Source organism: Coptis chinensis, chromosome 5, assembly GCF_015680905.1.
Source record: "Coptis chinensis isolate HL-2020 chromosome 5, ASM1568090v1, whole genome shotgun sequence".
Lineage (NCBI taxonomy): Eukaryota > Viridiplantae > Streptophyta > Magnoliopsida > Ranunculales > Ranunculaceae > Coptis > Coptis chinensis.
The window spans coordinates 96,902,554-96,930,417 of NC_141460.1; the positions used below are offsets into that span (position 1 = coordinate 96,902,554).

General features: G+C 36.8%; 1 protein-coding gene and 5 long non-coding RNA genes across 7 annotated transcripts; 4 read left to right on the forward strand and 2 right to left on the reverse strand.

Moving 5' to 3' along the window:
* Nucleotides 1-276: 276 nt before the first annotated feature.
* On the reverse strand, nt 277-22,131 carry LOC147500617 (uncharacterized). Its single transcript, XM_086563664.1, has 7 exons — nt 22,048-22,131; nt 21,586-21,706; nt 1,652-1,777; nt 1,491-1,541; nt 1,302-1,349; nt 777-883; nt 277-420 (listed from the first exon to the last, which is right to left on the reverse strand). Exons 1-7 carry the CDS (start codon nt 22,129-22,131, stop codon nt 277-279), a joined length of 681 nt encoding a protein of 226 aa, XP_086419790.1.
* LOC147500618 (uncharacterized) lies at nt 13,587-14,860 on the forward strand. The gene is made up of 3 exons (XR_015194718.1): nt 13,587-13,925; nt 14,024-14,447; nt 14,520-14,860. It is a non-coding gene; the product is annotated as an uncharacterized LOC147500618 (long non-coding RNA).
* On the forward strand, nt 15,075-15,729 carry LOC147500619 (uncharacterized). 2 transcript variants are annotated; one of them, XR_015194720.1, is made up of 4 exons: nt 15,075-15,119; nt 15,247-15,303; nt 15,385-15,471; nt 15,616-15,729. It is a non-coding gene; the product is annotated as an uncharacterized LOC147500619 (long non-coding RNA). The 2 variants fall into 2 exon arrangements; XR_015194719.1 differs by lacking the exon at nt 15,075-15,119 and having other exon boundaries at nt 15,126-15,303.
* LOC147500620 (uncharacterized) lies at nt 16,793-17,595 on the forward strand. Its single transcript, XR_015194721.1, has 3 exons — nt 16,793-17,232; nt 17,355-17,438; nt 17,524-17,595. It is a non-coding gene; the product is annotated as an uncharacterized LOC147500620 (long non-coding RNA).
* A 15-nt stretch (nt 22,132-22,146) lies between the features above and the next one.
* LOC147500621 (uncharacterized) lies at nt 22,147-27,609 on the reverse strand. Its single transcript, XR_015194722.1, has 3 exons — nt 27,384-27,609; nt 23,874-24,429; nt 22,147-22,479 (listed from the first exon to the last, which is right to left on the reverse strand). It is a non-coding gene; the product is annotated as an uncharacterized LOC147500621 (long non-coding RNA).
* On the forward strand, nt 24,038-27,846 carry LOC147500622 (uncharacterized). Its single transcript, XR_015194723.1, has 2 exons — nt 24,038-24,114; nt 27,606-27,846. It is a non-coding gene; the product is annotated as an uncharacterized LOC147500622 (long non-coding RNA).
* Nucleotides 27,847-27,864: the final 18 nt, after the last annotated feature.

Here is a 27,864-nt window from a genome sequence, read left to right on the forward strand (position 1 = left end):
GCGTCGAGGGACTATATTTCTAGGATCGACTAAAGCGGAAACGCTCTCGGTAGTGACGACTCTAAGGAGCTCGCGGGCTACATAGCCTCTCAATTCTTATTCGTCGAGGACCTATATTTCTAGGATCGACTACGAGAGCGCTCTCGTGACGAGGCGACTCGGGGAGCTCGAGGCTACATAGCCTCTCGATTCTTGTTGCGTCGAGGACTATATTTCTAGGATCGACTACACGAGAAGCGGCTCCGCTGAACCACCGCACTCTCTGAAGCTCTCTGGCTACATAGCCTCTACAATTCTTGTTACGTCGAGGGCCCATATTTTTAGGATCGACCGAGATGGACATCTTATAGCAAGTAATGTACCTTCATTGGCATCGCCCATGTTAAAATCGTCCTCATCATCATCATCAAAATCTTCGTTCTGCAAAATTGCGAGAAGGGCGTAAAGTGTCTTGACTAGAAGACAATATTGAATCTCTTCCCCACCCACCCCCACAGAGAGAGAGAGAGTCTAGGACGTGTAAAACGACTTATCCCCGTACATTTTGACCAATATAGGGTATTTTCTTTTATATCTAGCTGACTATTTCAGATCTGAGTTGCTCAGAAATTTTCTGTTTTTTGAAGAGGGGGGGCAGTTGCTGCCGAAGTGCAAGTTGGTATACCCACAAAGCAAACTACATTGCTAATACAAAAGTCACATAACTATCACAATTGTGTAACACACTGGGTTCAAATCCATATGAGTCTCAAGACGCCATAACTCATGGTACTAACCTGGTTATAATCCCCATCATCACTAAATTCTGCATCCTCCAGTTCTGGTTCTTCTTCATTATCCTCATCTTCACCTTCTTTCTTTTTCTCGCCTTTCTCAGCTTTGCCTAAACATGTTAACAATCAAAGGCTTCACTAAAACATTGCAGTAATGACTGAACATACAAAAGATCATGCATAGAAACACAAATTATGGAAATCGTGACGCCAGAATGTTTCACAGAGAAATACTCGTGAACAACATTTTCTCAGAAACCAAACTGAAATCTACTTATAAAGAGTCAAAGGTTTGTTATTTCCATGGAACACAGAGAGTAGAAACATGGGAAAGTTTAAAACAGATTCGCAGAGCCAGTATCAAGAACAAGAGGATATTCGACTTTATCTAAAACCAAGAAGAAGAAATAAATAAACCATTTTAAAAGAAGGGAAAAGAACAGAACGTCTTAAGAGGAATTTTCATAACAAATTCAAGTCTATTCACAATAAATTAAGACAAAGACTAGTGAATATCCTAGACATTACCCTCAATCTTCTCGTCAAGCTTCTCTAAGAAATCTAGCTTTTGTAGACCTGCCACAACAACGTTGATCTGTTAGATATTTGGATGTAGTAATGTCCCAGTACGTACACATCAAACACCAGCATACTTTTGAAAGAAACAAAGTAATAAAAACAAAATTAAAAGGAAGAGAGTATTGCCACAATACTTACCTGATTCTGGATTCCAGCGTACTTTCCTTGGGTCATGCGCACGCCTTGAACCTGACATCTTTACTATGTGAGGAAACCGTTTGAATGCTTAAAGTAGAAAACAATGTAGACATTAGTAATTCCTTTATTTGCAACTATTCTCACATTGATCGGCTGCATACCTTGAACTAGTTCTAGAGGAAAATTAGCAGGAGTAAGCCTGAGATGAGATGCAAGGGAGTCACGCTTTGATCGACTATTTGGCTTGCCCCTATCAGAATACCGCTCAATCTCGGTGTCCTTGAATTCTGAAATAACAATGCACAGGGAATATGAGAAAATAAACTTGAGATGGTATAGTTGTAAGAAACGGGAGCAGTAATTAATAGAACTTCCAAAATAGAATATCTTTATGTTGAAATTTTAATATTTTTTCAAGTTTAAAAATGTGTTAGCCTGATGCATACATTGTTTTTGAATTTCTTATCAGGCTGCTGGATGCATAACGAATATTTGGTATCTATTGAAGTTTTCTGTCGAATGTTGTTTTGCCTAGACTACATCAGATTGTTTTTGGTTTTCATTTTATAATTTTACTATGTTGGAGTTCAAAGTGCCACAAAGGATGCTCCTAAACATGTCAGACCAGCGTAGTAGAATAAAGAACTTCAAGAGCTCTACCAAGTAATCCTAGAACTCCGGCTAATTATACTGTTTTGAGTTTTTGACTCGGTTGTTTAGAACTGTATACGCTACTACAGTGCTTGATGAACAAATCATCAATTACTGCATTATTCTCCACTTCTGCTATTTGAAATCTTTGCCGCAGTTCATAAAGGATCTGCAAGATGAGACTCATTCTTAAGCCTGGCAAAATCCTGCAGATAAACTAGAGATGGTCAGATAAGGAGCAATTAGGCCATGAGCGCACGAGTCTTTTACAATCTACAGGGACTATATTCTTTTGATTTACAACCATCAATGACCATACCCAAAAAACAACAGAGTTACAACCATCAATGGTGTATTATCCGTCAACATAAACTCTTGTATTTCAGGTGAGACTCCAAAACAGAAACTGTTTCTGTCAAATACATTCGTAGTATTATCTTCTGAAACATGTTTCATTCTAGGCATATATCCAGCCTCCATCATTTCCATTGTAAGCATGTCCAGTTCAGCATAAATACATAGCAATTGCGGGTGTGATGTATCACTCACTGAGAACACATGGACTTTCTTTTCGACCTCGATCCAGCAGTCTTTCTGATTCCCTTTTCTCTCATAGTTCTTCTTACCTGCCGTACTTCATTACACATACCAGCTTCTGCATAAATATTTGCCAGGGTCACATACTGAGCAGCACTACAAGGATCCATCTTAAATAGCTGGTTCGCGAGCTTCCCTTCCAAGTTGTACTTCACCGTAAACCCTACACGAACCCAAAAAAGGAAGACAGCATCACAACATTTGGCTCAAAGGGCATCTCATCCATCGCCTTCTTTGCCTTAGTGAGTTGGCCAGTTTTGTCATAAAGGTCAACCATGCATGCGTATTGGTCTAGTTCAGGAATCAGGTCATACTTGATTCCCATTTTGTCAAAGTATTCTGTTGCTCTATCCACGAGGCCAGCAACGTTACAAGCGGTTAACACAGCAGTTAAGCATATGTTATCGGGTCTCATGCCTTGTTCCTTTGATTAATAGCTCAAATAGCTCCAACCCATCTTCGCCTCTTCCACCCTGAGCATACACTGTAATCATTGGCGCCCATAAATGTTATTCCTGTGATCCAGTTGATCACAGATGAGGCGAAGCCTCATCAATGCTGCCGCGACTTGAGTACATATCTATGAGAGAGCTGGCCACAAATACACTTGTCTCTTAACCTAGTTTTGTTACCAAAGAATGGATTTGGGTTCCCTTGGGACACAGTGCCAGAGCGCACAAGCATTCAAAATGGTAGAGAAGGTAATCAAGGTATAATTCGTTGGACAGATATTCTGTTTTTGCATTTCCAGAAAAAGTGTCAAGGCCTGCTCACCGCACTGGTTTTGGGAATATGCAGCAATCATGGAATTGAGAAGAATAACATCCCTGTGAAGAGTGTCTTGATATAAGGATATAGCGAGGTTGATCTTACCGCATTTGGAGTAAGAATCAATGAGAGAAGTGACGACATAATTGTTAGTGACAGCCGAGTTTGATTACATGTGCATGGAGGGATGCAGCCAATTGGGAGTTGGGTCTAATATGAGTGGCCAACATGTGTTTAAACAAAGAAAAAGCTTGTATAGCATGGCCATTTTGAGCGAAGGCAGCTATGATGGAGGTCCAGGAGACGTGATCGTGTTGCTCCATGGTGTCGAAAACAGATTTGGCATCGAGGATGAGGCTAGATTTGGCATACATATTAACAAGGGCGGTGTTGATGAAGATGTTGTGTTGATACCAGCCAGTTTGAAGAATCCGAGCGTGAATTTGCAAACCGAAGCAGAGGTGAAGAATTTGGGTGCAAGGATTGAGAAGGGTGCAGAGAGTGAACTTAGTGGGCTTTATCCCACGGGCATTTAGGAGAAGAAAGGAGTTGAATGCTTGGAGGAAATGGGCATGTTGAGTGACGATAATAGCAGCAGAGTGAGAAGCTTGTATGTGGTTGGGCAAAACAAGAGCAGCAGAATGGGAGTAACTTGTTGTATGAAGAAGAAGTCGAAGTGGTGTTGATTGAGTGAACAAATGGCGGGGGTTAAGATGACAAGAAAGGCTAATTAGCATCAAAGCGGCAAGGAAAGGAAAGGAAGATTGTTTGTTGCCTTGAAAGTTTTGTTGGGGCTGGGCTTGTTAGTTAGTAAAGGGCTTTATCGTCATAATAAAAAAAATGTTACAGAAACTGGGGCTTTGCAATGGCGGAAAGAGAGGAGGAGGATGAAACCCTAGTAGTAGAAGACATGAAGAAAGAAATGAGCAGTAATCTTCTTATATATAAAGCGGATACCAGATTTCTCAATTAGTTACCGTATTCCCGGTTTTATGCCAAAGTTTTAAATGGGAAGGGTACCGGAAAGTTAGACAGACATTTATTTTTTGTTCTTTATTGAAAGGGTAAATTGGTCAACATGCTTCTCACTTTAAACCCCTTAAATTACAACCGCGAAAAACCGAAAAGGCACATACTCTTTTCAAATAACTGCAAACTCTCATCTTCCTTCGCTCGCTCTTTTCAAGTTATTCTAATCGCACCCAACTCTCCTCTTTTCATCATTCAAACTCTCTCCCTGTTGTTTTCCCATTTTATTATTATTATTTTTTTAAATCTCTCTTATCTGAGTTCATGCTAGAGGTATTTTGTTATTTCTTCCTTTCAATTACTACTCTCACGAAGCATTTGCTTTGACATTTTCATTTTCGTTTTTTGTAACCGGCGTGTTTCACATCGGCGGAACTGAACCGCACTTCAAGAGTTCTTCCTCGAAAATGATATATACCTTCCCCGATAATGTCTTCACTCATGGCCAACTATACGCTGCATTGTCGAGGTGCGCCTCAAGAAATAACATAAAGATTTTAGTAAAAATGTAATCTTAACTAAACGTAGTGGAACTTACACTAGAAATATTGTATATCGACGCTTTACTTCGATAATGATGATTATATGGATGCTTTTACATTGACCTTATTTTTCGTATCATTATGGTATCATGCAATGAATCATTATTTGTTTTTATAAAAAAAAAACAACTCCCTGATTTTCGTATCTACAATAAAATGTGATGTATTCCTGCATTACCTTTATAATTTGAATTATTTTATGATTATTTCTCTATTGTAGTTCAAATAAATAATATGGTTAGTTCGGGATACCCACCCACAATTAATAGTTGTAGTTAGGTATACGTCATCCCCACCACTCCCCACGCTTTACTTTTTAAAAGGTTCTCTACGGAGATATAAACATTCATGAAGTAGGAGATATCCTATGAGTATAAATTTTGGGGAAATCCATTGATTCACAAAATTTACTTCCTATTTGATTTGCCCATTATACCCCCTAAAACCTATGTATATCTGTAACCACCCAACAATACTCAAGTAGTAACTAGGATTTTTAGTGAAGAGTGGTTAGAGTGCAAAGGTTTAAAGTTATTTTTCTTAGAATGTTTCTTTGTCGTCTCTACCCCTTCATAGGCTGCGTTTTAGGCAATTGAACGTAGTGATGTTTGAGATATTTATATTTTAAATATTCACTTTGTAATTGTTTCATTTTGTTAGTACAGTACACGAGTGCCTTTATTTTTTATAATTAAGTCCTGACTATAAACAAAGCAAACGCCCAAACAATTAGAATAACAACTATTAAAGGGAGGGTATCCACGACTGGCCAAATTTTTTTTAACTCCGCCAATGCATTTTATGTTCTTATGTTGCCGGGTCCCAAGCCCGGATAAAGGAGCAGGGGAAAATAAATTTATTTTGATGTTGTATGCTATTAGTTATTCTTAGTAATCGATAACTGCATTTGGGACTTTAAACATAGCATGTCACCATTCAACTTTTCTTAGGAATTCCCGACTATCAAGTCATTCTTTCCTATCGCTTTGTCCTTTTTCAATTTCAGTTTCTACATGTGGTGGTGGAGCAATTTATTTGTCACTAAAGTTGATTTAAGTTTTTTCGTGGTGGTGGTGAAGCAATAGACACGTTTCGGAAGTTGATGATTTAGTAAATGTGATATACAAGATGTGCGCTAATGGGTCTATAAGATTAGGATTTAAGAATTTAACTCTCTACAAGAATATTTTGTTTTTGAGATTTGATTTATGTGTTTCAATACGATCCGTGGACCGGCCTTTATTGGAATTCAAGTGTGTATAGTTGCCCATCATCCGATCGCGGGAGAAGACTAGCCTTCTCGAAGACTCCTTAGGACATTGACATAGACTTAGCCATAAACAAATACAAAGCAAGCAGGATGGAAACCATTGCCCATTGTGGTCATCTTAATGAAGCGTAAGCTGTTTTGAAGATATGAAACGGAAGAATTTGGTTCTAGATGAACCCGCGGTACGCCTCTCCGCTAGATTTATGAGGAAAGGCCGAAATGCCGATAAAGCTCGCAGAACACCCGCCCCCCTAATGCTTATGAAATGCTTCCCGAGTATGATGGCTTTGGGTCTACTTACAAGTTGCTCCTCGACTTCTTTACGCATTTAAGAATTCATGGTGATATGATGTTTTCTGGTTAGCTCATGACAACCACTAGCCACGCTGCTCATGCATTTCTCGTGTCCATGCCCACGCCGACTACATGGTCATAATGTGAAAGATCATGAAAGCAACTTCATGGATCTAATGCACCCTTCCAATTGTGACTTCAACCTCATATCGGCTCTGGTCCTTCAAAGAAAGGACTCCAAGCCGGGATATAGACATCGCGTATGTACCAAGAGACTTTGAAAGCCATGGAAATCATCGCAAAGACATCCCGCGATATGCCAAGGAACATTAAGAGCAATTAAGCCCCAGCGACTCCTTCGACTTTATGTTGGAACCCCTTAGAAAGCCGCTTTTACTTAAATAAACCAAACTATCGGGTTAAAAGAAATGATAGAGAGGAGATATTTAAGAGAATTTTCAAAGAAATAACGACTCTGGAACACAATGTTGAAAAAGGTATGGTGGTTGCCATACTGCTGGATGGCTGAACTTGGTGGATGAGTACTGGGAGGGAAGGAATCTGCTCGAGAGTCCCAACTCCAGAATTTTATCAATTAGATAATGATAGAATGTAAGCAAGTTTTTAAAAGGATCAAATATGGATGTCACTAAAGTTGATCTCCAATTACTCGAAGCTTTTTGTTCCAGTTTGCTCAGATGGTGGTGCCCCTTGGTTCGTTGTAGGACTACCCAGTTTAGCTTCAGGGGGACCTTACACATTGTAGATGTCAACTGATTTCTGATTCACTTCGATTCGAATCGGATCCGCGTCAACCGCTATTTATCACCGCAAGGATCCGTGATATGGATTAAGAAAGTACCAACGCTTTAAACTGCTATGGTTGTCACTTAAATTGGTCTCCACGTCACCACAGCGTTTTGATCCATATTGGTCAGATAGTGGTGGCACTTGGTTCGGCGTAGAACATCCCGTTTAAGCTCCACCGGAACCTTCTCATTGGAGATGTCGATTGATTTCAGCTGATGTTTAGCATGAGAGGTTTTTCCCTGGAATTATCCATGAAATGGTTGAATATTCTGCCGAACTCGCTTCAATGGAGGGACACGAAAAGATAAACAGGTAAAAAAAAACCAAATGGTTGGTGTATCTCTTTTTTTGTTTGCAGTTGCCCCAATTTTCTACTTCATCCGGGTCAGCCGCTTTCGAGTAGGAAAGTTAATGAAGTTCGATGAAATGTCCGAAACATCTTGGGGGCCATCTTTGGGGTGACATCCGCTAGAGTATCACGCGGTGCCGTGACCGCCTAGACTTCATGAAAAAATGTCGTTTCAATGTATTTTTTAAGGTGGATACTCATGTAGGTTTGTTTCTTTGGGGCAAAGCTGGTTCTCACAAGATTTTGGGTCAATTTGATTTCGTGGTGTGACTTGTCGGGTTGTATATGGTCTCCCAACTACCGATGTGGCCTCTATAGGTTCGTGAGTAACTCTTAACTCCGGTTTTGTGATTTTCTGCCATGCTCGAGCCAACATTCGACTCTCACCCGAACTGGCCGCCGAGCCTCACGAAGAGAGACCAATTAAACCTCTACCATTTTCCCTATTTGCATAAGCACATAATCCATCAAGGTCATACCACCTTAACACCATCGAGCTTCATCTTGATTTTGCCTTTCTAACAATACTTGAGCTATCTTTGGATGTGTAGCGGGGGCCTGCAATTTCGGGATTATTTGAGCTATCTAAACCGATTCGCTTTCGGTTTAGAAAGGATCCGACGTCAAATCGCTATTACTCAATCGCAAGGATCCGTAATCCAAATGTTCACTAAGCAAACCAAACCAAATTTTGATGCATATGTGCTTAGGCAAGCTATATAGTAAATTCCTGTGAATCCTTATAGGCTTACAAATTTTAGCATATTTATTTAATAAACTGTTGAGTTATTACCATTTTATACAAAAAGTTAAATCTATTCACCAATAAAAACATGTACCAAAGACATATTCCGGGACCTTCACGCTCTAATTTCTAAATTTTTATTGCAGTCATGGATCGAACCTCGGGGATACTTTGTGTGGTCCTTTCTTGATGTTTTTGAAGTAACGGGTGGTTACACGCCCCCCAGCTTTTTGATCCATATTGGTCGATAGTGGTGGCACTTGGTTCGACGCAACATCCCGCTTTAGCCTGTGGGAGCTTCGTGATGAGATGTCGACCGATTTCATGTTTAGCATGAGAGATTTTTCCCTCGCCTAACCGAGGGACACGAAAAACATAAACAGGGAAAACAAAACCCTCAATAGATTTTGGTCAACAATTCAAATGTTTGGATCGAATTCATCCCAATTCCCAACAATGGTCGGATGTGGTGGACCGTGACGATTACTCTTCTTCCGGTTTGGATCGACATCTCTTCTTCTCGCTTGATTAGCTAGGTGATTATCCGACCCTTACCCGTCGGTTGAGAGTAGTTGATTGTAACCCCGTCATTATGCCCGCTTTATCCGCCAATTACTAGGAAAAAAATTGGTGAGAGAAATAAAGTCTCGCTTTATGTTGTTACAAGGATGCATTTTTAAAAAAAATGAGATTGGGCAAAGAAAATAGAGTTCAACAAAAAGAGTTGAGTAGTTAGAGTTATGTTGCTGATGCTGTTACCTATGTGAAGATGAGAAGAAAGGCTTATGTGAATATTGGTCGCTGGTATTTTCCATTTTATGCATGCAGTACATGCCGCTGAATCTAGAGAACACTTTCAAGAAATATGCTCGGACATTACCGGATAAACTCACTTTCAGAGAGGCTTGGAACATGCCCAAATGGAAACAAAGTTGCTTTTGACTTATTTGGCTGGTTAGTGCAACTTATTTTGAAGTGTTCTTGGATTACCGATATTTTCGGATGGTTAATTTGATACGTGATATTCTATCTACCAGTTTGTAAATGGAACGTGTAAATGTTGTTTTTGCGTGGATTGCATCCAAATTGGAGTGGGGACTCATCAGATATATGTCTTGGCCGAGATGAAGAAGGTTTCTTATCTAAAGAAGCTGTGAGACGCGTTGCTTTGATGGTAGCTTATTCGAAGTATCGTGCCAAAGCTCGAAAGATGCCTCCATGTAAGCTGCAATAGGAATAGACAAATTGGCGAGAAAAGCGGACAGAGCTGTGGAATTTTAATTGAACTGTATGGTGAACTTAACATAAGAAGTTACTTGGTGCTCATATGTATTGTTGATTCAATAATGTCTATTGTTGTTAAATTATACTTGGTGGCTTTGGTTTTGTTCCATATGTGGCTCTCGATGATGCCGATGATGCCGCAGGAAATATCAAATGAAAAACTGAAAATCCAAAATGGTCACGCGCGATGTGTCCGCCAGAGAATACCATAAAGCAACCTGGTGAGAAGAGGGCAAGGGAACGACATAGGTAAACTTGGGATTTATTTTTTTTTTAATCTTTGATATTGTATTTTCCTACCTTTGTTGCTTTGGTTCATGCTTTGTTTGAGAAGTGTGTTGTCCAAAGCATTGCAAGAGCATAATACCCTCCATCTTTCAGGAACACCCCATCAAATTGTGAAGGGGATTTATGATCAATCTCACCAACAAGAATTCCTCATAAACCTATTTCTTCAAATGGAGCTTTTGAACACTTTTAAGATTCCAAGAAAAGTAAGCAAAAAACTTTTTGAATCTAGAGCTAAGAATACGGATGAATTTCTATTAAAATCCCCATCAAATTGTGAAGGGGGATTTATGATCAATCTCCACCAACAAGAATTCCTCATAAACCTATTTCTTCAAATGGAGCTTTTGAACACTTCGAGATTCCAAGAAAAGTAAGCAAAAAAAACTTTTGAATCTAGAGCTAAGAATACGGATGAATTTATATTAAAATCCTTTGCATCTCTACATAATCAAAAAAGATTAAACCGAGCGGCGCCAGATCCCTCAAGAGCTGAACACACACTCTATCATAAAGAAGCAACTCGAGAAAATACGAGAATAACTGCACTACCATCGAACAGCTCAAAGCCCTCCATCTTAAAGAAGCAAAGCCGAAAATTACTGAAGAGCTTGACACTCAGTCCCCACCAACTAATGTAGTAACAAGGCTTAATTGATCGTCTTTGCAAAGGCTTGCCGGTCGGGGGTTTTAATGATCACTGCTGCTGCTGGTTGGGGTGTTCAATGATCACTGTTGCTGCTTTGATAGCAGCCTTTGCTTCATCTATTTTGCTGCTCTAACTACCGTCTAACATATTAGGAATTGAACTCTAGACAAGACTATATTGTTGTCGTCATTGTTGATGTATGATACTAGGACTTCGTTCTGACATACATAACACACTTGCCTTTGTTCCTTCACATAAATTCATACAGAGATGACTATAATAAAATCATTTACACATGGTGGTAATTTAGTACTGACACTCATTTTCTTCATAGAACTGCAAGCTTCCATCTCAATTTTTTTGGTTCTATTGTAGTCTCCTTTTGAATGTCTTGACGTTATTTTTTTTCATGTTCCGTTTTACAAACAACTATCGTCGCTAACATTGCTTTTAAAGTTCAACATAGGTTTGCCTAACAAAAAAAAATATCATAAATCTTTTTGAAAAAAATGTTATCGCTATGTAACATTGTTAATTTGGATTTACACATTTTGAAATCATATTCAAATATTTTATCAAGAATTACTACACGTCTTACAAATATTTTCCCACATAAATTTTTTTTCCCCATAATGAAGTGGTTAATACTTTTTTTTTTTTTTTCTTGCAAAAAACTTGGCTTAACTAGATATAGGACCTATCAAACATCTTAACCGCCATAGTATTTCATTTATAAACAGTTACTCAACCACTTCCCTTAAAGCCAAGAATCTAGGTTTCAGTTGAATCTATTTGAAAAGAGATACGTCCTACACACCATTTAGAATACAGATTCGGTTACTTCATACATTGACAATCCTAACTACCCCTCAGAATAAGTATGATGGTTACTATAAATACTAAAAAATTGCATTTTCAAATCCCTATCTTCATCTACTTCTGTTCCATTCTCTTATGCGTCATCACCAAGAACAACAAGTACCCAAATCACTCCAAAAAGGTAGGCTTCTATGTAATAGTGATGCGATAGGATTTACATAAATAGTTGTTCTATAAAACTACTAGATTTGCTCTGCCATGTAATACTGTTTGTTATGATATTGGTAAACAAACACTTTCTTTAAAGTCCCCTCACGATTCAGTTGCGGCAGCTACTGCCTACCATGTAGTCTAACCATTGTTGCTTAATATCCCAAACCATTGTTGGTCAATATTTCAATAATGAGTTAGTATATAATGGCCCAAACCAACTCATTATTTTACAATACTCGGGCCCAAAACAATATATAAAAATGGGCCAACCCAAGACATCATGAAATGCTTAATATATGGTGAACTAAATGATTATTATTTTGAAAAAGGTTCATAAATTGGGACAAAAACCAACATTTCATTGCATTATGTTAATCAAGTGGAATCAAACCCCGCAAAGTTTTGCATGTGCGACTTTGGTGCTAATAACATTTTCAGAATAGGGACCAATAAACAATGTAAGAATTGATCAAAATATTGTAATTACTAATAGCGGGATGAAACAGATGTAATTCAAATGGCCTAGCATCCATAATTTCTTCCTTTTGTCACCTCCATACAAATTGATTGAAAAAATTCAACCCTCCATCATTTGAATAATTCAATCTCCATACACATGAAATGGATCCACATTATATATTAAAAGCTTTTAAATTGTAACTCTTGCCACATATAGCCATCTTACCGAAAGCTATTATTTACACATTCAATTCAGTCCACATATTATATCCGACTTAAATGTGAACGCGTTTAAATAAATAAAAAAAACAATGGCTTTTTTTTAGCTAGCAACAATTTCTTTTTCTCTACCAAGCTACATACTTATTTAAACCGACCAAAATATTTAAACGACAAAAAAAAAGGCAATGGATTCGCTAGATCATTTTGAAAACAATAATAAGAAAAATGTTATTCTTCTTGCATTTTTTTAGATATTTTTATTATTCAGTTTTAGAATAGCAATTATGTTGCACAACATGATGTAATATTCTTATATCTTACGTAGTATATTCATATAAATCCAACAATGTTCCTCCATCACATATAAATGCTCGACAAGATAATTACACAACTAGCAACACAAAGGTAAACTTCATCAAAGATAGTACCTATTTTTAGGTAAATTAGTTTGTGGCATATACAATACTAATTACATACTAACTAAATTACAGGTTGTTAAATATCTCTTCAAATATATTTATTCAAGAAAGATGACAGAAAGCAAAGAAAAAATCGAATCAAACAAAAATAAAACTAGCATATTCAAGTGTTTTTTTTTTTTTTATTGAAGTTTTTTGAATATAAAACATTTTACATAATCCATTCAGACAAATGTAATATGTAATATTTTACATTTTACATAATTATTTCCTTTGATTTTTTCCACCCCAATTTTCTTTCCTAGCACGTGCAACACACGTGCCCGTTTACTAGTATATATAAGAAGAATAATAAAGGAACAAATAGTGCAATGACAAATATTAAGACAAATATTGCAAAACTTGGCATTTCCTACCAGTGTTGTAAACAAGGAAAACGGCAGTACGGTCGTCTAAGAATAATTAATGGTTCCCATGCATGTATTTTTGGTTTTTCATTGATCTAGTATATATAAAGCGGATACCAGATTTCGCAATTACTTCCCGTATTCCCGGTTTTAGACCAAAGTATTTAATGGGAAGGGTACCGGAAAGTTAGACAGCCATTTTATTTTTGCTCTTTGCTGAAAGGGTAAATTGGTAAACATGCTTGACCCTGTAAACCCCTTAAATTACAACCGCAAAAAAACCCCGAACAGACATACTCTTTCATTCGCTCCTTAAATCAACAGAAACAAATAACTGCAAACCACGATTTATTTTCAACGTTTTCTCATCATCGACCCAACTCTCCTCTCCTCATCATTTGGTTTTGTTTGTTTGATTTCAGGGAAGAGTTTAGGAAGACGTATAAAGAGAAGTTTCCACTAACAAATTTGTTGCTGTTATAAGATCTACAACTTCTCTACAGTAATTTTCAAGTTTTGAAACATGAAATAAGTTTGATTCGTTTTTTTTCTTTTTTGTGTTGAAATTTGTAAAGGTTGGTAAAGCTGGTGGTTAGAAATGGAAGTCGTTGTCTGATGCTGTAAGTTATTTCTTCTAAAAAACGTTGTAAGATTCAGTTGTTGTTAAAATTAGGTTGAAACTGATTATTGTATACTTTTGTGTTTGGTATATTTGAAGGAAAAGGGTCCTTATGTGGCAAAAGCAACGAAAAGGAAGACACTATGCCAAGATTCTTCATGCTTATAATGACAAGCTGATATTTTAACTTCTCTGTCAAGTGTTTTTGTTGAATGTGAAGTAAAATTTATTGATGAGTCATACTGTTTTATGGAAATCTATATTGCAATTCTTATGATAGTCAATCTCATCATGTTTTTGAACTGATGTTACTATTCATGTAATTTTGGAGTAAAATTGATTGAATTGTTGTTAAGTGTTAGTGAGATTTGATATTGATTTGTCTCTGGTCAAGGGTTTGAGAACTGTGAACTCTTATACTGATTCATGTGTTTTTATTGGGGGGTAATTAGGCAAATGGTGGTGATGAGGAAGATGACTCTGATAAGTCAATGATGATGATCATGAGGAAGCAAGTGGAGAGGTTAGTTTTTTCTGTGAGACCTTAAAGCAGTTTGATTTAACTTTGATTGACTGATCTGTTTCTGTTTTGCAGGAAGGAGATAAAGAATAAAGAGTTATATATACAACTAAAGTCAGAAAGTTAGATTGGAAATCTCTCTGTAGCCTCTGTAGTCTATTATGAAATATTAGATAGGTAGAAGTTTTCATTTTTATTCGAACAGATTTGTTTTGTTAATGGATAGTAGTTGTTTCTGCTCCTAATTTTTTTCAAATCATTGTATCACCGCTTTTCACCGTCAATAAGTTTTTCCACCGCCCACCCTCGTTTTTTTAATTGTATGAATTTTCTAGAGCACTTATACCCTTTCATTTGTCTTCGTGCGAAGTTTCGTGGATCGGCGCTTTGAACACGCTGAACTCGCCATAGAATCGGTAAGATTAATGAACTTCGCCATAGTCTATAGTTTTGCATTCAATTTGATTTTTTTGTTTTCGAACCGCCATATATATTGTTTTGTGGTTCCTACTATCAGGGTGTTGGTCACATTTACGGTGTCAAGAGTTGCACCATTGGATGAGTTCTCTACGCCTCCTTTAAGTCCTCGTCGCGGTTCGATGAAAGCCCAGCCAGCGATGATAGCCCCGTGTTCATCGTGGCTGCAATGGATAAAAGCCCCTATGAATTGTTGAAGTTTGTTCAATTTGGAAGCCTCAATCTATGAATTGTTGATTTAGTTTATAGAATTAATTGTTTAGTGTAGTTATTGGTTGTTATCTATTAGTTTGCTTAATAAATTGATTGTATTTTCTTCCGGCAGGATCTCTATATCAGTATTGGTTGGCCTCTATACTGAAAAGATGGACATGCATATGAGGTAATTTCTTAGACCACGCTCACCTTAAAGTCACGTTGTTGACTGAATTGCAAATTGGTTTAAGCGTTATTGTTTAACCAGGCATTCAGGTTAATCGTGAATGATCCTGACTCCATTTTAAACTCACTTACACGTGAGATTAAGGAAGTTGATCCAGATGGGAAGGAGGTAAGTACAATTCGCGCCACTCATTATTTGGTAGTAGAAGGTATTCTGTTTGTGTTTAACTTATCAATTGTTCACTATACAAGTGACTAAGCTGGTACCCGCTGTGTCAAATGAGATTAAAGATGCTCTTTTAATCTACATTAGGAGGCGCATGACCCTACAGCCACTGAAAATACAAGCAGACATTGAAATGAAATGTTTTTAGATGGATGGGGTTCTTCACATCAAGGTCATGATCTCATACTATTGTCTTTAATTCATTTCCTTTCTTTTGCTAATATGATTTGGTTAGCTTATTTGCCCAAATTTAAGTTGTCAGAGTCTGTAATACGCCCATTCTTCTCCATTTTACAGTCGCCATCATGAAAGTCGGGTTTCTTTGGAAATGAGGATTGTCCCGTCAAGATGAAATTTGTGGCTCCCCCAATCGTATGCCTTTACAACACGCACTCTTGACAAGGTATGCACTACTATCGGCCTTGATTTTTTTATGTGAATGTCATATACTGTTTACCGGTTTCCTTTATGAGGTGTTTCATACTTTCATGTACGGTTGGACATGTAAACAGTGTATAATTTGATCAAATGAGAATTGTTACTTATAGTGTTTTTGTAATTGAAAATTTAGTATTAAGTAACTAAAAACTAATATTAGTTGTACTAATAAAAGTCATTTATATATTAGACCTCCTTAACAAATTTGATGTTATCATTTCATTTTTTTAATTTAGTTAATTATTTGTGTGTTATATGGTTGATTGGTTAAGGGTTTCAAACATTTGGCCTTGAAAGCCTGTGGGTAGTGGTTTACTAATTAATAATTTGGTTTTTCCTCATTTAGTGTTGGGGGTTCTAATTGTCCATTCTATCCCTATCGTTAAACATATGCATTTCCAAGCGAGACCAACCCGAAAGAAGTAGCTAGCAAAGGACAAACTGTATAACATTCTCTTCAGGCAGGTATGTCTCCCATCAGTGCATGTATTATGCTAACATCACAGTTGACGATTTCTTAACTCGGGTTTTTGTTAGGTATGCAGGATGTAGCTAAGAGTAACATTTCTAAATGGAAATGCTATGAAAGGATGGGCATGATCTTTGGTTAAACCTCGCATTGTTTGATGTTGTTGTTCTTTGCCATTGTTGTGCCTAGCTCCGTGTCCTTATGAATTGGCTAAATTGAGTAGTGTATTTATTTGTCTCATGCGAGCCATGCCATACTTGTTGTAAATTGACCTCATATGCTAAGCATTTTGTGCATGTCCTTAGCCTATGTAGTTTTAAGAATTTCGAGAGAAGTTGTTGTATCTTTATTGCTTTTTAACTATTATAAGAAAGCAAGTCAAAGAAAAGAATGGCGTCTGTCACTACTTACTGAACAATGTGCAAGTGTTGGATATTCTAAATTGTTAACTCTTCTCTTGGTCATGCTTCCTTCTATGTTTTCTGTTGGACTATATTATCTGTCATAGGTTTTAGGAGATCTATTAGCCCACCTATTAGTTGGATTTACACATCTTTGATCAATGGCTAAAGTATAAAGTTTAATCATGTGGACAAATAATGGAATTGCGGCCAGTCATTCTTAACTTTCACTCAGTAATAGGTATTGACACATTTTACTGAGTGATTTTCAATTTATCTTCTATGTTTTCTTTGTTCATTTTTATGGATTTAAAGCAATTATTTGCTCTTTAACTTTGATATTTTCCGTTCCATCAGTAACTTGCTGGAGAGCCATTTCACAACAAAAAATAAGTTGTAAGATACTATTTCCTTTACTGTGATTTTGGCCGCGGTGATTATTTACTATTTGTTTTTATAGATACTTAATTCTTTAAAACTAACACGGGAAATAAAACGCCTTTATTATGTTGGCATAGGAAATTTATTTATACAACTTAAATGATACCGTGCAAACTTCAGACAAGGTTGTTGCATCTAAGAGAATCCGCAAATTTTACAAGGTTAGAAACTTTAGATTAGTTACACTTACATCTATTGTGATTTTTAGTTTTAATAAAAGTTTGAACAAAGAATATATGGTTATAGGACTGAAGGTTGGAGATGGACTAGAGCATGCAGCAATTAGTAGGTATAGGTTCTTTTGCCTTTATCAATCTCCTGAAAGCAGACCTCAAAGGAGTTATCCAAGAATGAGGACCCTAGCAAGAGTCCCCTACCATTATGTAATTTTTAGTTCTTTTAAACTACGTGAATTGTGTATTATTAATGATAGTGATGTAAGATACTCATTTGGACTTAAGTTTATGATTATATTTGGTTAATAGATATTTTTTCAAAGGGCGTAATTGTTAGAGCAAAGATTTGAGTTCACTTCAAATATTTTCAAATTTGTTTCGATCGCTTTTATTAGTGCCGCCAACCCAAGCATTCCATGCTACTGGTTTGATATTGCATTAAGTTCTTGCAATATAATAGATTGGCCTTTACCTTATCCTCAATAAGTAGCCACTATATCAAATTCCCAGTACCTCACTCCCACCATAAACACAACTTGAATTCCCAACAGCCCCCATCAAAGATTGAGCATTGAGTTGGTTAATTTGTCACAAACGCTTAAGCCCCTTACTGCGGATATTAGGTCGTGTCTATCCCATTAGTTAGCAGATCGAGACAATTAATCATTGTATTGAGAAGAAAGCAGTATGCCTTCAAATGTGGACGCTTTGGGACCTTTTCTAAAAATCTTATAAATCTTTAGCCATGCTTTGAACAAGTAAGTGTAGTCAGACCTAATTATTAGCCTATACGGTCGAGAGCTATCAGCTATGTAGTAAGAGCTCTTTGTCTTGAAAAGTTGGTTTAGCTTCAAGAACTGTTGTTGTGGCTGTCGAAGACTCCCCTCTTTGGCATCACATGATACCGTATTATCACTTGCATTTGCCACCTAGCCACTTCAATAGGAGTTCGACAAGTGGGTGGTGCGATCATTGAAGCATGATGGGATACTTAATGCCAACCCACAAATAATTACTCGATTTTGTTTATTAATTTGCAAAGTAACACCTCTAAACATATGGTCGTGGCAGAGCGAGCTTAATAGGGAAGAAGTTAAGAGAATCAAGGTGAGGCTCTCGAACTAGAGGCTTCTAGGGCAAAGGGGAAAACCTTAAGGTTGTGAGATTGGCGAGATGAACAAGAAAAATGTGGTCGAAAACATCAAGATTAATGCCTTTGAAAAGAAGCCGTTAACACAAGTTTTAAGTGAAAAAGGATATGATCCATTCCCCAAAAAATGCCCAAAGTCAATAAATTCTTTTTGTATAAAACCCTCTCACATAAGATTTCCAAAAATGGGCATTTTGTTATTGGATCGTTAGAGTCAGGTGGAGGCAATGAGGTAGCAGGAGTAGCAGGGACAACTAATGTGCCAGTGTTGCATACTGACCTTCATCTCCAAGTTAGTGCATTTCGTCTAATTTTATTTTATTTTATTTTTGTGTTTGTTCATGTGTTTCAAGAACAACAGAGTCGGCCAATCAGTGTACACAACGAATGACTAATACTTTCGAAGAAGACATCCAAGTAGTAGGTTCCATCTTAGTATTTCCTTCTTTCATGTGTAAGTGTGATGTAGTTTTTTAAAAATTTGCATTCCTATAAATAAACTAATTTTTTGTACTACTTTTTTTCCTAGCTTGAAAGTTTCTTCAGAATCAAATGATGGGAAATTATATCTATGCCGAAAAAGATAAAGCATGATACAGAAGACAGAATAAGCAGTTTACCTAATAACATTCTTCACAAACTTTTACCTTTGTAGATACAAAATACTCGGCAAATGAGCATTTTTGGTTTGGGCTTAGTGTGCACAATGGATCACACTTTTAATGCCTCCAACTCCTTCATTATGCACTCTGTTAAAGTACTACATGTCTACATGTGGAGTTGGGTGATAATAGCATTTTCAGAATGGGGACCAATAACCAATGCAAGAATTGATCAAAGGATTGTGCGACTAACGACAGGGTGAAACAGATATAATTTAGCGATGCGACTAGCATCCATAATTTCTTCTTTTTTTTGCCTCTATACAAATGATTTGAAAAAATCACCACTCCGTCATTTGAATCATTCAATCTCCATACATACCTAAATGAGATCCACAATATATTGAAAGTTTTAAATGGTAATCTTGCCACATAGACATCTTTCGTAAAAGCTTTTACTTACACATTCAATTCACTCTACATATTATATCCGACTTAATAGTTCTATAGAACAACTATCAACAGAGGCCAATGTATTTTTTTCTAATTGTTTCTCAATGTGATCATTTCTAAATAATAATTAAATAAATAAAATATTAAAAAAAAAAAAAAAAAAAACTTCGACCCGGATAATTACACAACCAACAACAATATTCTTATATCTTACATATAGTATACTCATATGAATCCAACAATGTTCCTCAATCACATATAAACGCTCGACAAGATAATTACACAACCAACAACACAAATGTTAACTTCATCAACATAATACCTATTTTTTTGGTAAATTAGTTTGTGGCACTGATATTGACTAAATTACAGTCGCTTAAATACCTGCTCAATATATTTATTCGCACCATGGGCGAGCGACAAAAAAGCAATCGGACAAAGAACACAACTAGCGTATTGAAGTGTTCTTTTCTTATTGAAGTTTTTGTCTTTTCTTATTGAAGTTTTTTGTCAGACCTCGACCTGTATTAATCTAAAACGTATTACATAATATATCCATTAAAAAAAAATGTAATATGTTACTATTCTAATTTACATGTGTTCATTCCTCTGATCTTTTCCACCCTAATTTTTTTTCCTAGAACGTGCAACGCACGTACCCGTTTACTAGTAATAATAATAATAATAACCACAATGAAGACATGGAAGATAAAGAAGAAGAAGACTCGAGCAGCTCTTCTTCCTCGACTCGACTAAGAAGATGTTCAAAATGTGGAGAAAGCATTAGTCGACAATCCCTCGCATCGACGACTCTCTCTCTCTCCTCTCTCAAACCGCACATGTATGAATGTATAAAAGTTTCTCAGTTAGTATCAGTTTGTATAAAAGGGGCTCACTCTATGCATATGCTGCGTTTTGGTGACAAAATAAGTGATTGCTTATGGGATATCTAGCTATATCTAGCTTATGGGATTAGGAAAGGGGTCAATGCAAAACTCGAAGCTCAAAACCAAGGATTGAAATGCTTGGTCAAGGCAAGAAGTATAACAAGCATGAATATATCACTGTGTCACAGATTCACAGATATATTGGCCATTAGATTTAGGCTGGATAGATGAAGTATCCTACCATGTGACCAACACATTTCCATATCACTTCCATCACTAAATGCCTAAAAGTAAAGTTTCATACTTTTATAGCAGAACTATGTTCACAGGGAAGAATGCTTGTTGTTTATGAAATGAAGTGCTTGGAGGTTGTTCCAGAGCCCCAACAATGCTATGTTACATGGACACGCCATATTTCAAAAAATAATTGTGGTTTGATACATATCCACGGTCCGTGTCGGACACACGCATTACATATATTATATGATATACCTCAATTTTTATATTTTGCCGTGTCGTCGACACTTCTTATCCGGTGGTCGGATACGGACACACGATTTGTGTCAATGTAAGTTAACAACAATGGAATCAAATGGGCAGATTGAAAGCAGGTGTTAAGCATTGAAAGTCGCAAAATATTTGGACCCCGACTTTTCCATTGAATAGACAGATACATGTACTCACATGCTAGGGGAAATCAATGGAACTTACAAAGGTCGGCTTCCTAAAAGTACTTTGATATTAGGAAGGACATATTTTATCCCCTATCTTGATATTTGCAATAAACTTCACAATTCCAGTTATTAAAATAAATGAATAATCAAGGGATTATGACACTTGAAGCCTTGCTCAAGGACGTACCAGTATCCTGAGCCCTCAAAAATATGTACTAGTGTTCTGCCCCCCACCCATCCACACACACACACAAAATAATAATAATAATAATAATAATAATAATAATAATAATAAAGAATTAAATAACTAAAGATACTAAAATAAACAATGAGTAAAATAGAACTTTGTAACTCAAAAACTCTCACTTGTTTGGGATGCCTCTTCAAGATAATATGGAGAAGATTTCCAATAGTTCTGGAGTCTGAAACTCCTATAGATTAAGGTCATCTCTCGCGTCACTTTACTCTTATCAGGCAACTCAACATCCTGCATGTCAAAGACCATTGCGGGTGGGAAAAACTAATACATATATACCATGACCGGTTACTCTTCAAGTAATAAGTATAATAAAAGCGATTAAATCTAACAGAGTGTACAAAATTATTGCATGATGTAACACATAAAAAACTATACATTAAATCTTATCCAACATAACGGTGGGCTAAATGAGCTCATACAGCAACATGTCTAAATTACCCATGACCAGCTAAATAAATCTTTGCCGTAGATGTTATGAAGTAAAACATCGAGAAACCAAAATGGGAGCATCAAACTCTTAAATTTAGGAAGTAATAAGTTAATTAAAAAGAAAAAAGAAAGACACTCACTGGGAAAAGGATATAAGGCTCTTGTGTGCGTAAATCACCAAAGTCTCCACGCCATCGCCCACGCCCACGGCCCTCAGAGGCCATCTCTTCTTCTAAGGAATTGACAGTTAAATCTTTATTTTATTACAAGAAAAACATAAAACAAACCTTAGAATTGCAATGTTGGGGAGAATCAATGTTCTAAGGGTGTGTTTGTTAAAATTTTACTAATGGAAAGGAAAGGAAATAAAAAGAGTGATCCACTATGGAAAGGAATGGAATGGAAACAGTTTCAAAATGGTGTCTGTTTGGTAAACTGTGGAAAGGAAAATAAAACTGGGGAGTATAGTCTTCGAGCATGTTACCACAAGCAATATAGTCTCCGAGCACTTCAACCCACTTCAACAACCTAGGTATTGGCTTACGTTTATAGGTTTTCCTTTTCGGGTTTGCCTGCCGACATAAAACAATATACACAACTTGTTAGTCATATTCTTTTTTTTTTCGTTAAACTTGTTAGTCATATTCACAAAAACAAAAGATACTTCATAACACTTTTATAATTACATGCCATGCCACAATTTTAAAATAATAATCAAACGGGCATCGTATTGTAAAGGAAAATACTCATCAATCAGTTCAACATATATATAGTCAAAACATATATAAGTTGGATTGACACAAATCCAAATGGGTCAGAAACTACACTCCAAGCTCTACAATGTTTGTTCACACTCAAAATCTTGAATCCGACTTAGAAATTTACTTAACCTAACTGTAAACACAGAACTTCGCCAAAAAATTCTGGCTGACCTCTCTGTACTAAAACAGTCGTAACTTTTTGTATAACTTGGATTAGTACAAGGTCAATTGGGTATGAAACTGCACTAGATTATCTACAACTAACCTTCAGACCATGAAAGCAGGTTCCCAACAGAAAATGCACAGAATGCCACCAAACACATAACATCGCCGATAAATCCCTTTTGTACTAGAACAAATGTGAACTCATCGCGGACATAAACGGTGACTAATACTACCAAGGATTTATACCATGATTAATAGAATGTATTATAAACTGTTTTAAGATTAAGCATGAATAAAATATTAAGATTAACAAATATAATATTAACTAACATGAAAATGTATGCGATATCGACATGATATAACATAATTCACAATAAACGAAAGTAAAACGAGATAATATATGACAACGCAAGGAAGTAACTAATAAAGTTGAGGTAGCATAATACAAGAAGTTGACTATACAGTTCTTATAACTCAGACCAGAATAAAGTTGAATAAAGTTGAGGACATTCTTACAGCAAAGTGAAACAGAAAACAATATGGCAGACATACTGCTTTAACATAAGACGATAAGAACTATGATATCACACTAATCTCCTATTATACTATTGTGATTTTTCCAATTGGACTACAAAAAAAAAAAAATGATATAAGGGGTTCATGCATCTAAACTAGCTTACCAGACATTAGTCTAATTGTTCTAGCCACACCAAAAATTCACAAGAACGGCTAGTGCATTGAATGAAATTGATTGCTTGCTTTTTATTAGTATGCAATGTGGTGGCATATTTATATTACTAACCAACAGTAATCAATGTCCTCATTGTCTGTAAATCCCTAGAAACTCATACATCTATAGTTAGTCAGAAAAATGCATGCTCCCATTATACGAGGAATGATGTCGCTTAATTGATAGAATTAGGAAATATATCTCAAATTCTACATTGATAATTCGAAAAAATTTATTCTTTGAAGAGAAAAAAAAAAAAAAATCCAAAAACCAACAAAAAATAGTATAACAAACGATTATTGATCGATACCTTGTAGCGCTAAAAAACTTGCTAAATTGAGTGGTTATGGTGCCATTCCTCGTTGCTTGCAAAATGTGCCTTCCGAGGCACAACTGCTGGTAGGTGATTACTTGATGGCTAACTTGCTTCAGTTTGCAGCTAAACTTTTTGTGTCTGATAGCGTAATGCATTTGACAGGCAACTGCTGCTGAGGTACAAGATCTTATTGTTTCTGGAAAACGATTGGAGGCCCTTCAGTATGCTCAAGAAGGTCAGTTCTGGGGCTTCACATTTCACCTTGCTGTAGATCTTGCCTTAGTGTGATTTTTTGTAATTCCTATAATTGAGTGTGTGTGCCTTTCTGTTTAAAGTTTATCCGGATTAGCCTTTTTCACACTTTGTACTAGTGTTTGACCGGGCTTCCATTTGTTTGCTTGGTTGCCACTTCTGTTGGTTAAACTTATATGGTTATGGCTGTTATTGTCTGGAAGCCTCATTATTTTTGTGAATGTGTAGAAAATTTGGTGGTATGACATTCTTTGGCTCCATACCTTTTTCTGTAAAACATGATAATGACTTCCAGCACCTGATGTTGGAATCTCTTGTGTATTTCTAAATACTAGTGTGTGTGTGCAAAGTGGAGGAGATGAACAAATGGTGTTCTCGCCACTTTAGTGCATAGTAGATAGTCCCACATTGGTTATCCACCACATCGGGTAGGGTTCGGCCCGGGCTTGGGCTTCTTGTTGTGGGTAGTGGTTTGACCAATAGCCTAAAACTTGTTTTGCCTTTTTTCTTGAAGCAAAGAAGTTTCAAATTGTTCTATTAGGAGTTGGTCTCTCTTCCTCCTAACCTCTATAAATAGGATCGGTGAGTCCATAGAGAGAAAAGACTTGATCGAAACTCAACTCGTGAGAAAACGTAAAAAACTCAAACCAGTCTTTTTTTCTTCTCTTCTTCACCGGCTGCTAGAGAGTTATATTGTCGCTACAGAGGGTAGTCCGTTCTAAAGCAAAAAGTCAGTCATTGCTAACCATTGAATCTGTGGAGGAAGACGCCAATCGTTGCCTTTCTCTCGCACCATTGGAAGGGGCGAAAATCTTTCCTTAAGGATGCCCTACTCCGCCTTGGTTATTCCCGCCATCATCGGCGTCCTTGTTTCTTCATTGCTATTTGTCTTCGCTTCTACTTTAGTTCTTTGTGTTCATACAACTATTCTAACAATCTTAAGGAAAGACAATAGCATACCGGAGCTTAATTTAAAAGTGTGACTTGTTTTTTCCTTTGAACCTAATTCATGGGATCTCCAATCACATAAAGGGGTTGCCGTCATGTCGCCCTCTATCTAAGGCAAAAGTCCCATCCCCTCGACGATAAACCACTTGCCTCCAAAGAAGTGGTGCGGTTAGACATGTGGCCAAACTAAGTCCAACCTAACATAATCTCTAGCAAATGCTTGATTAAGTTATATCTCACCTTACATGTATTCTTTTCCCATCAGACATAAGATAACATGTCTTAGCTATTGCAATGAGACAATGCAAAGCATATACACATCGAGGTCAAGTTAGAGCCAATGGGAAGATTTGCCAAGAGGTTGCTAACCCACTCGGCAAGATCATCACATGCCTTTTCTAAAGCGATTAGCTTGGATGATATCCAAGACACTCAATTTCCACCAAAGGTAAACACATAAACATTACCTGGATCCAGTTTTATAATATTTTACCCTTCTAACAATGATGGAAATCTACTAAATATCACCCTTAATCAATGGCTCGCTATATTACTTGGATAATCGACAATATACATCAAAGTTCCTTATAAGGACACAAATGGGTTATCACCTTTAGTATGCCATTAATGTAGGCAATGTCATGTCTCATTATCCATCAAGTACAATTGGCTACCAATGATATTGACATATTTAGTATGAGAAAACACAAGGAAATTATTTTTCATAAGATGGATATATGCCACAAAAAGGTGTTAACATTATGCTTACTATCATAATACCCATACTTTTCAATGAAAAATATTTCTACTAAGTGCTATAACAATATAATGAGACCAACATGAGTTTTAATTCCTATATTCACCGGTCCATTCAATTCTCAGAGGTGCCGAAATTCCCTATACCATCCGGCCTGGCCCGGTTTAAGGTATCATTGTATTTTCAACCATATTCAAACGCCAACATCTTGACAACCTAATATAGCGCATGAAAATGAGTTTAACAACATAATGAACTATCGTTTTCAATGACGGTCTATTATGTGTTTCAAATAGGAATTTCTCTGTCTCATACACATTCTCAATGCTAGCACTCATGATATTAAATCATCTAAACAAAGAGAGATTAACACATATTGTCTTTCTTTGTGACGTCCCACCCTATGACTAGATAGCATTTTTTGTATACTTAGTATAACTTGAATTGCAATGAGAAAGGATGAGTTATTTTACTCTTATTGGAATCCATAGTCCATTTTTTTATAATGAGATAGTGTATTTTAACTGCAATGTACACTTGATGGATATCCACCTACATGAATGTAGAACTGGGTCGGTTCTTATGAGTATTCGTGCAAGTACTCTGAAGAGCATTCATGGAACAAAAAAAAGTATGAGGCCAAAAAGCGCAAACACCGCAAATGGGCATATAATGAAAGAGCAATGTGGGTGCATGTCCTCTATTTTACTACAAGGGAATGTTGGTTCAAAGATTTTTAATCCACCACTTTCACGTGTTATATAAGATATGTTACCCTATGACCGGTTCAGTTCCCGTAAAGCACCAATTATCTTATGCATTGTTTTTCGATTCTCTCCGGCATTTCGTTAACCTATTTCTTTTGTAATATCCTATTCCAAAATAGTGGGGACTATTAGTATTTTGAAATAGTGGGGATTGTTGGAATCTTGTGTATTTCTAAATACTAGTGTGTGTGTGCAAAGTGGAGGAGATGAACAAATGGTGTTCTCGCCACTTTTAGTGCATAGTAGATAGTCCCACATTGGTTATCCACCACATCGGGTGGGTTCGGGACCGGGGCTTGGGCTTTATTGTTGTGGGGTAGTGGTTTGACCAATAGCCTTTAAACTTGTTTTGCCTTTTTCTTGAGCAAAGCAAGTTTCAAAGTTCTATTAGAGTTGGTCTCTCTTCCTCCTAACCTCTATAAATAGGATCAGAGTCCATAGAGAGAAAAAGACTTGATCGAACTCAACTCGAGAAACAGAATAACTCAAACCAGTCTTTTTCTTTCTTTCTTCTTGTCACCAGCTAGAGAGAGTTATATTGTCGCTCTAGAGGGTAGTCCGTTCTAGTGCAAAGTCAGTCATTGTTAACCATTGAATCCTCGGTGAGGAAGACGCCACTGCTGCCTTCTCTCGCACCATTGGAAGGCTTAAATCTTTTCCTTAAGGACAGCTACCCGCTCACTTTGGTTATTCCCGCCATCATTCTTGCCCTTGTTTCTTCATTGCTACTGTTCCTTCTGTTCTACTTTAGTTGCTGTGTTCATACAACTATTCTAACACCTGACTCACCAGACTTTGCTTTCTAGACTTTTTTGTTAATTAATATGAACGAAGAATAGTTCTTACTTGTTTTTGTTGTACGGGTTGGTCCCAGTTCAGTGGTCGATGATTCAAACATATGTAGAAAACATATAATTGATTTTTGTGTGTATGTTTTGGTATACATGCATTTTGGTATTTTTTTAGAAGATAACTATTTTGTTGTCTGCGCGTGATTTTCAGGTTTGCAGCAGTTCAGCTCCACCTGCTGTTGCTAATAGAAGCAAACATCTTCAGACCTCAAATCACAAGGCCTGCAGCAGTTTTGCCCTCAGTTGCTAAGAAGCAAACATCTTTCCTATTAGGGGTGGTCTGGCAAATTTTAGTTCTGAACTTCTGTAATTTTAGTTTTGAAAATTCTTTTGTGTAATTTATCTCATGGTAAGACCGTTCAGATTGAATGTGAAATGGAACTTCTGATCAAGTATGATATTGGCAGACA

What these genes read in the sequence shown, in the direction of transcription:
- LOC147500617 (XM_086563664.1), bottom strand. Translation starts at nt 22,131, where the DNA reads ATGGCCTCTGAGGGCCGTGGGCGTGGGCGATGGCGTGGAGACTTTGGT. An exon ending in TCCTCTAGAACTAGTTCAAG is followed by an intron (nt 1,542 to 1,651) that starts GTATGCAGCCGA and finishes TAAAGATGTCAG; the next exon opens with GTTCAAGGCGTGCGCATGAC. An exon ending in ACGCTGGAATCCAGAATCAG is followed by an intron (nt 1,350 to 1,490) that starts GTAAGTATTGTG and finishes TTGTTGTGGCAG; the next exon opens with GTCTACAAAAGCTAGATTTC.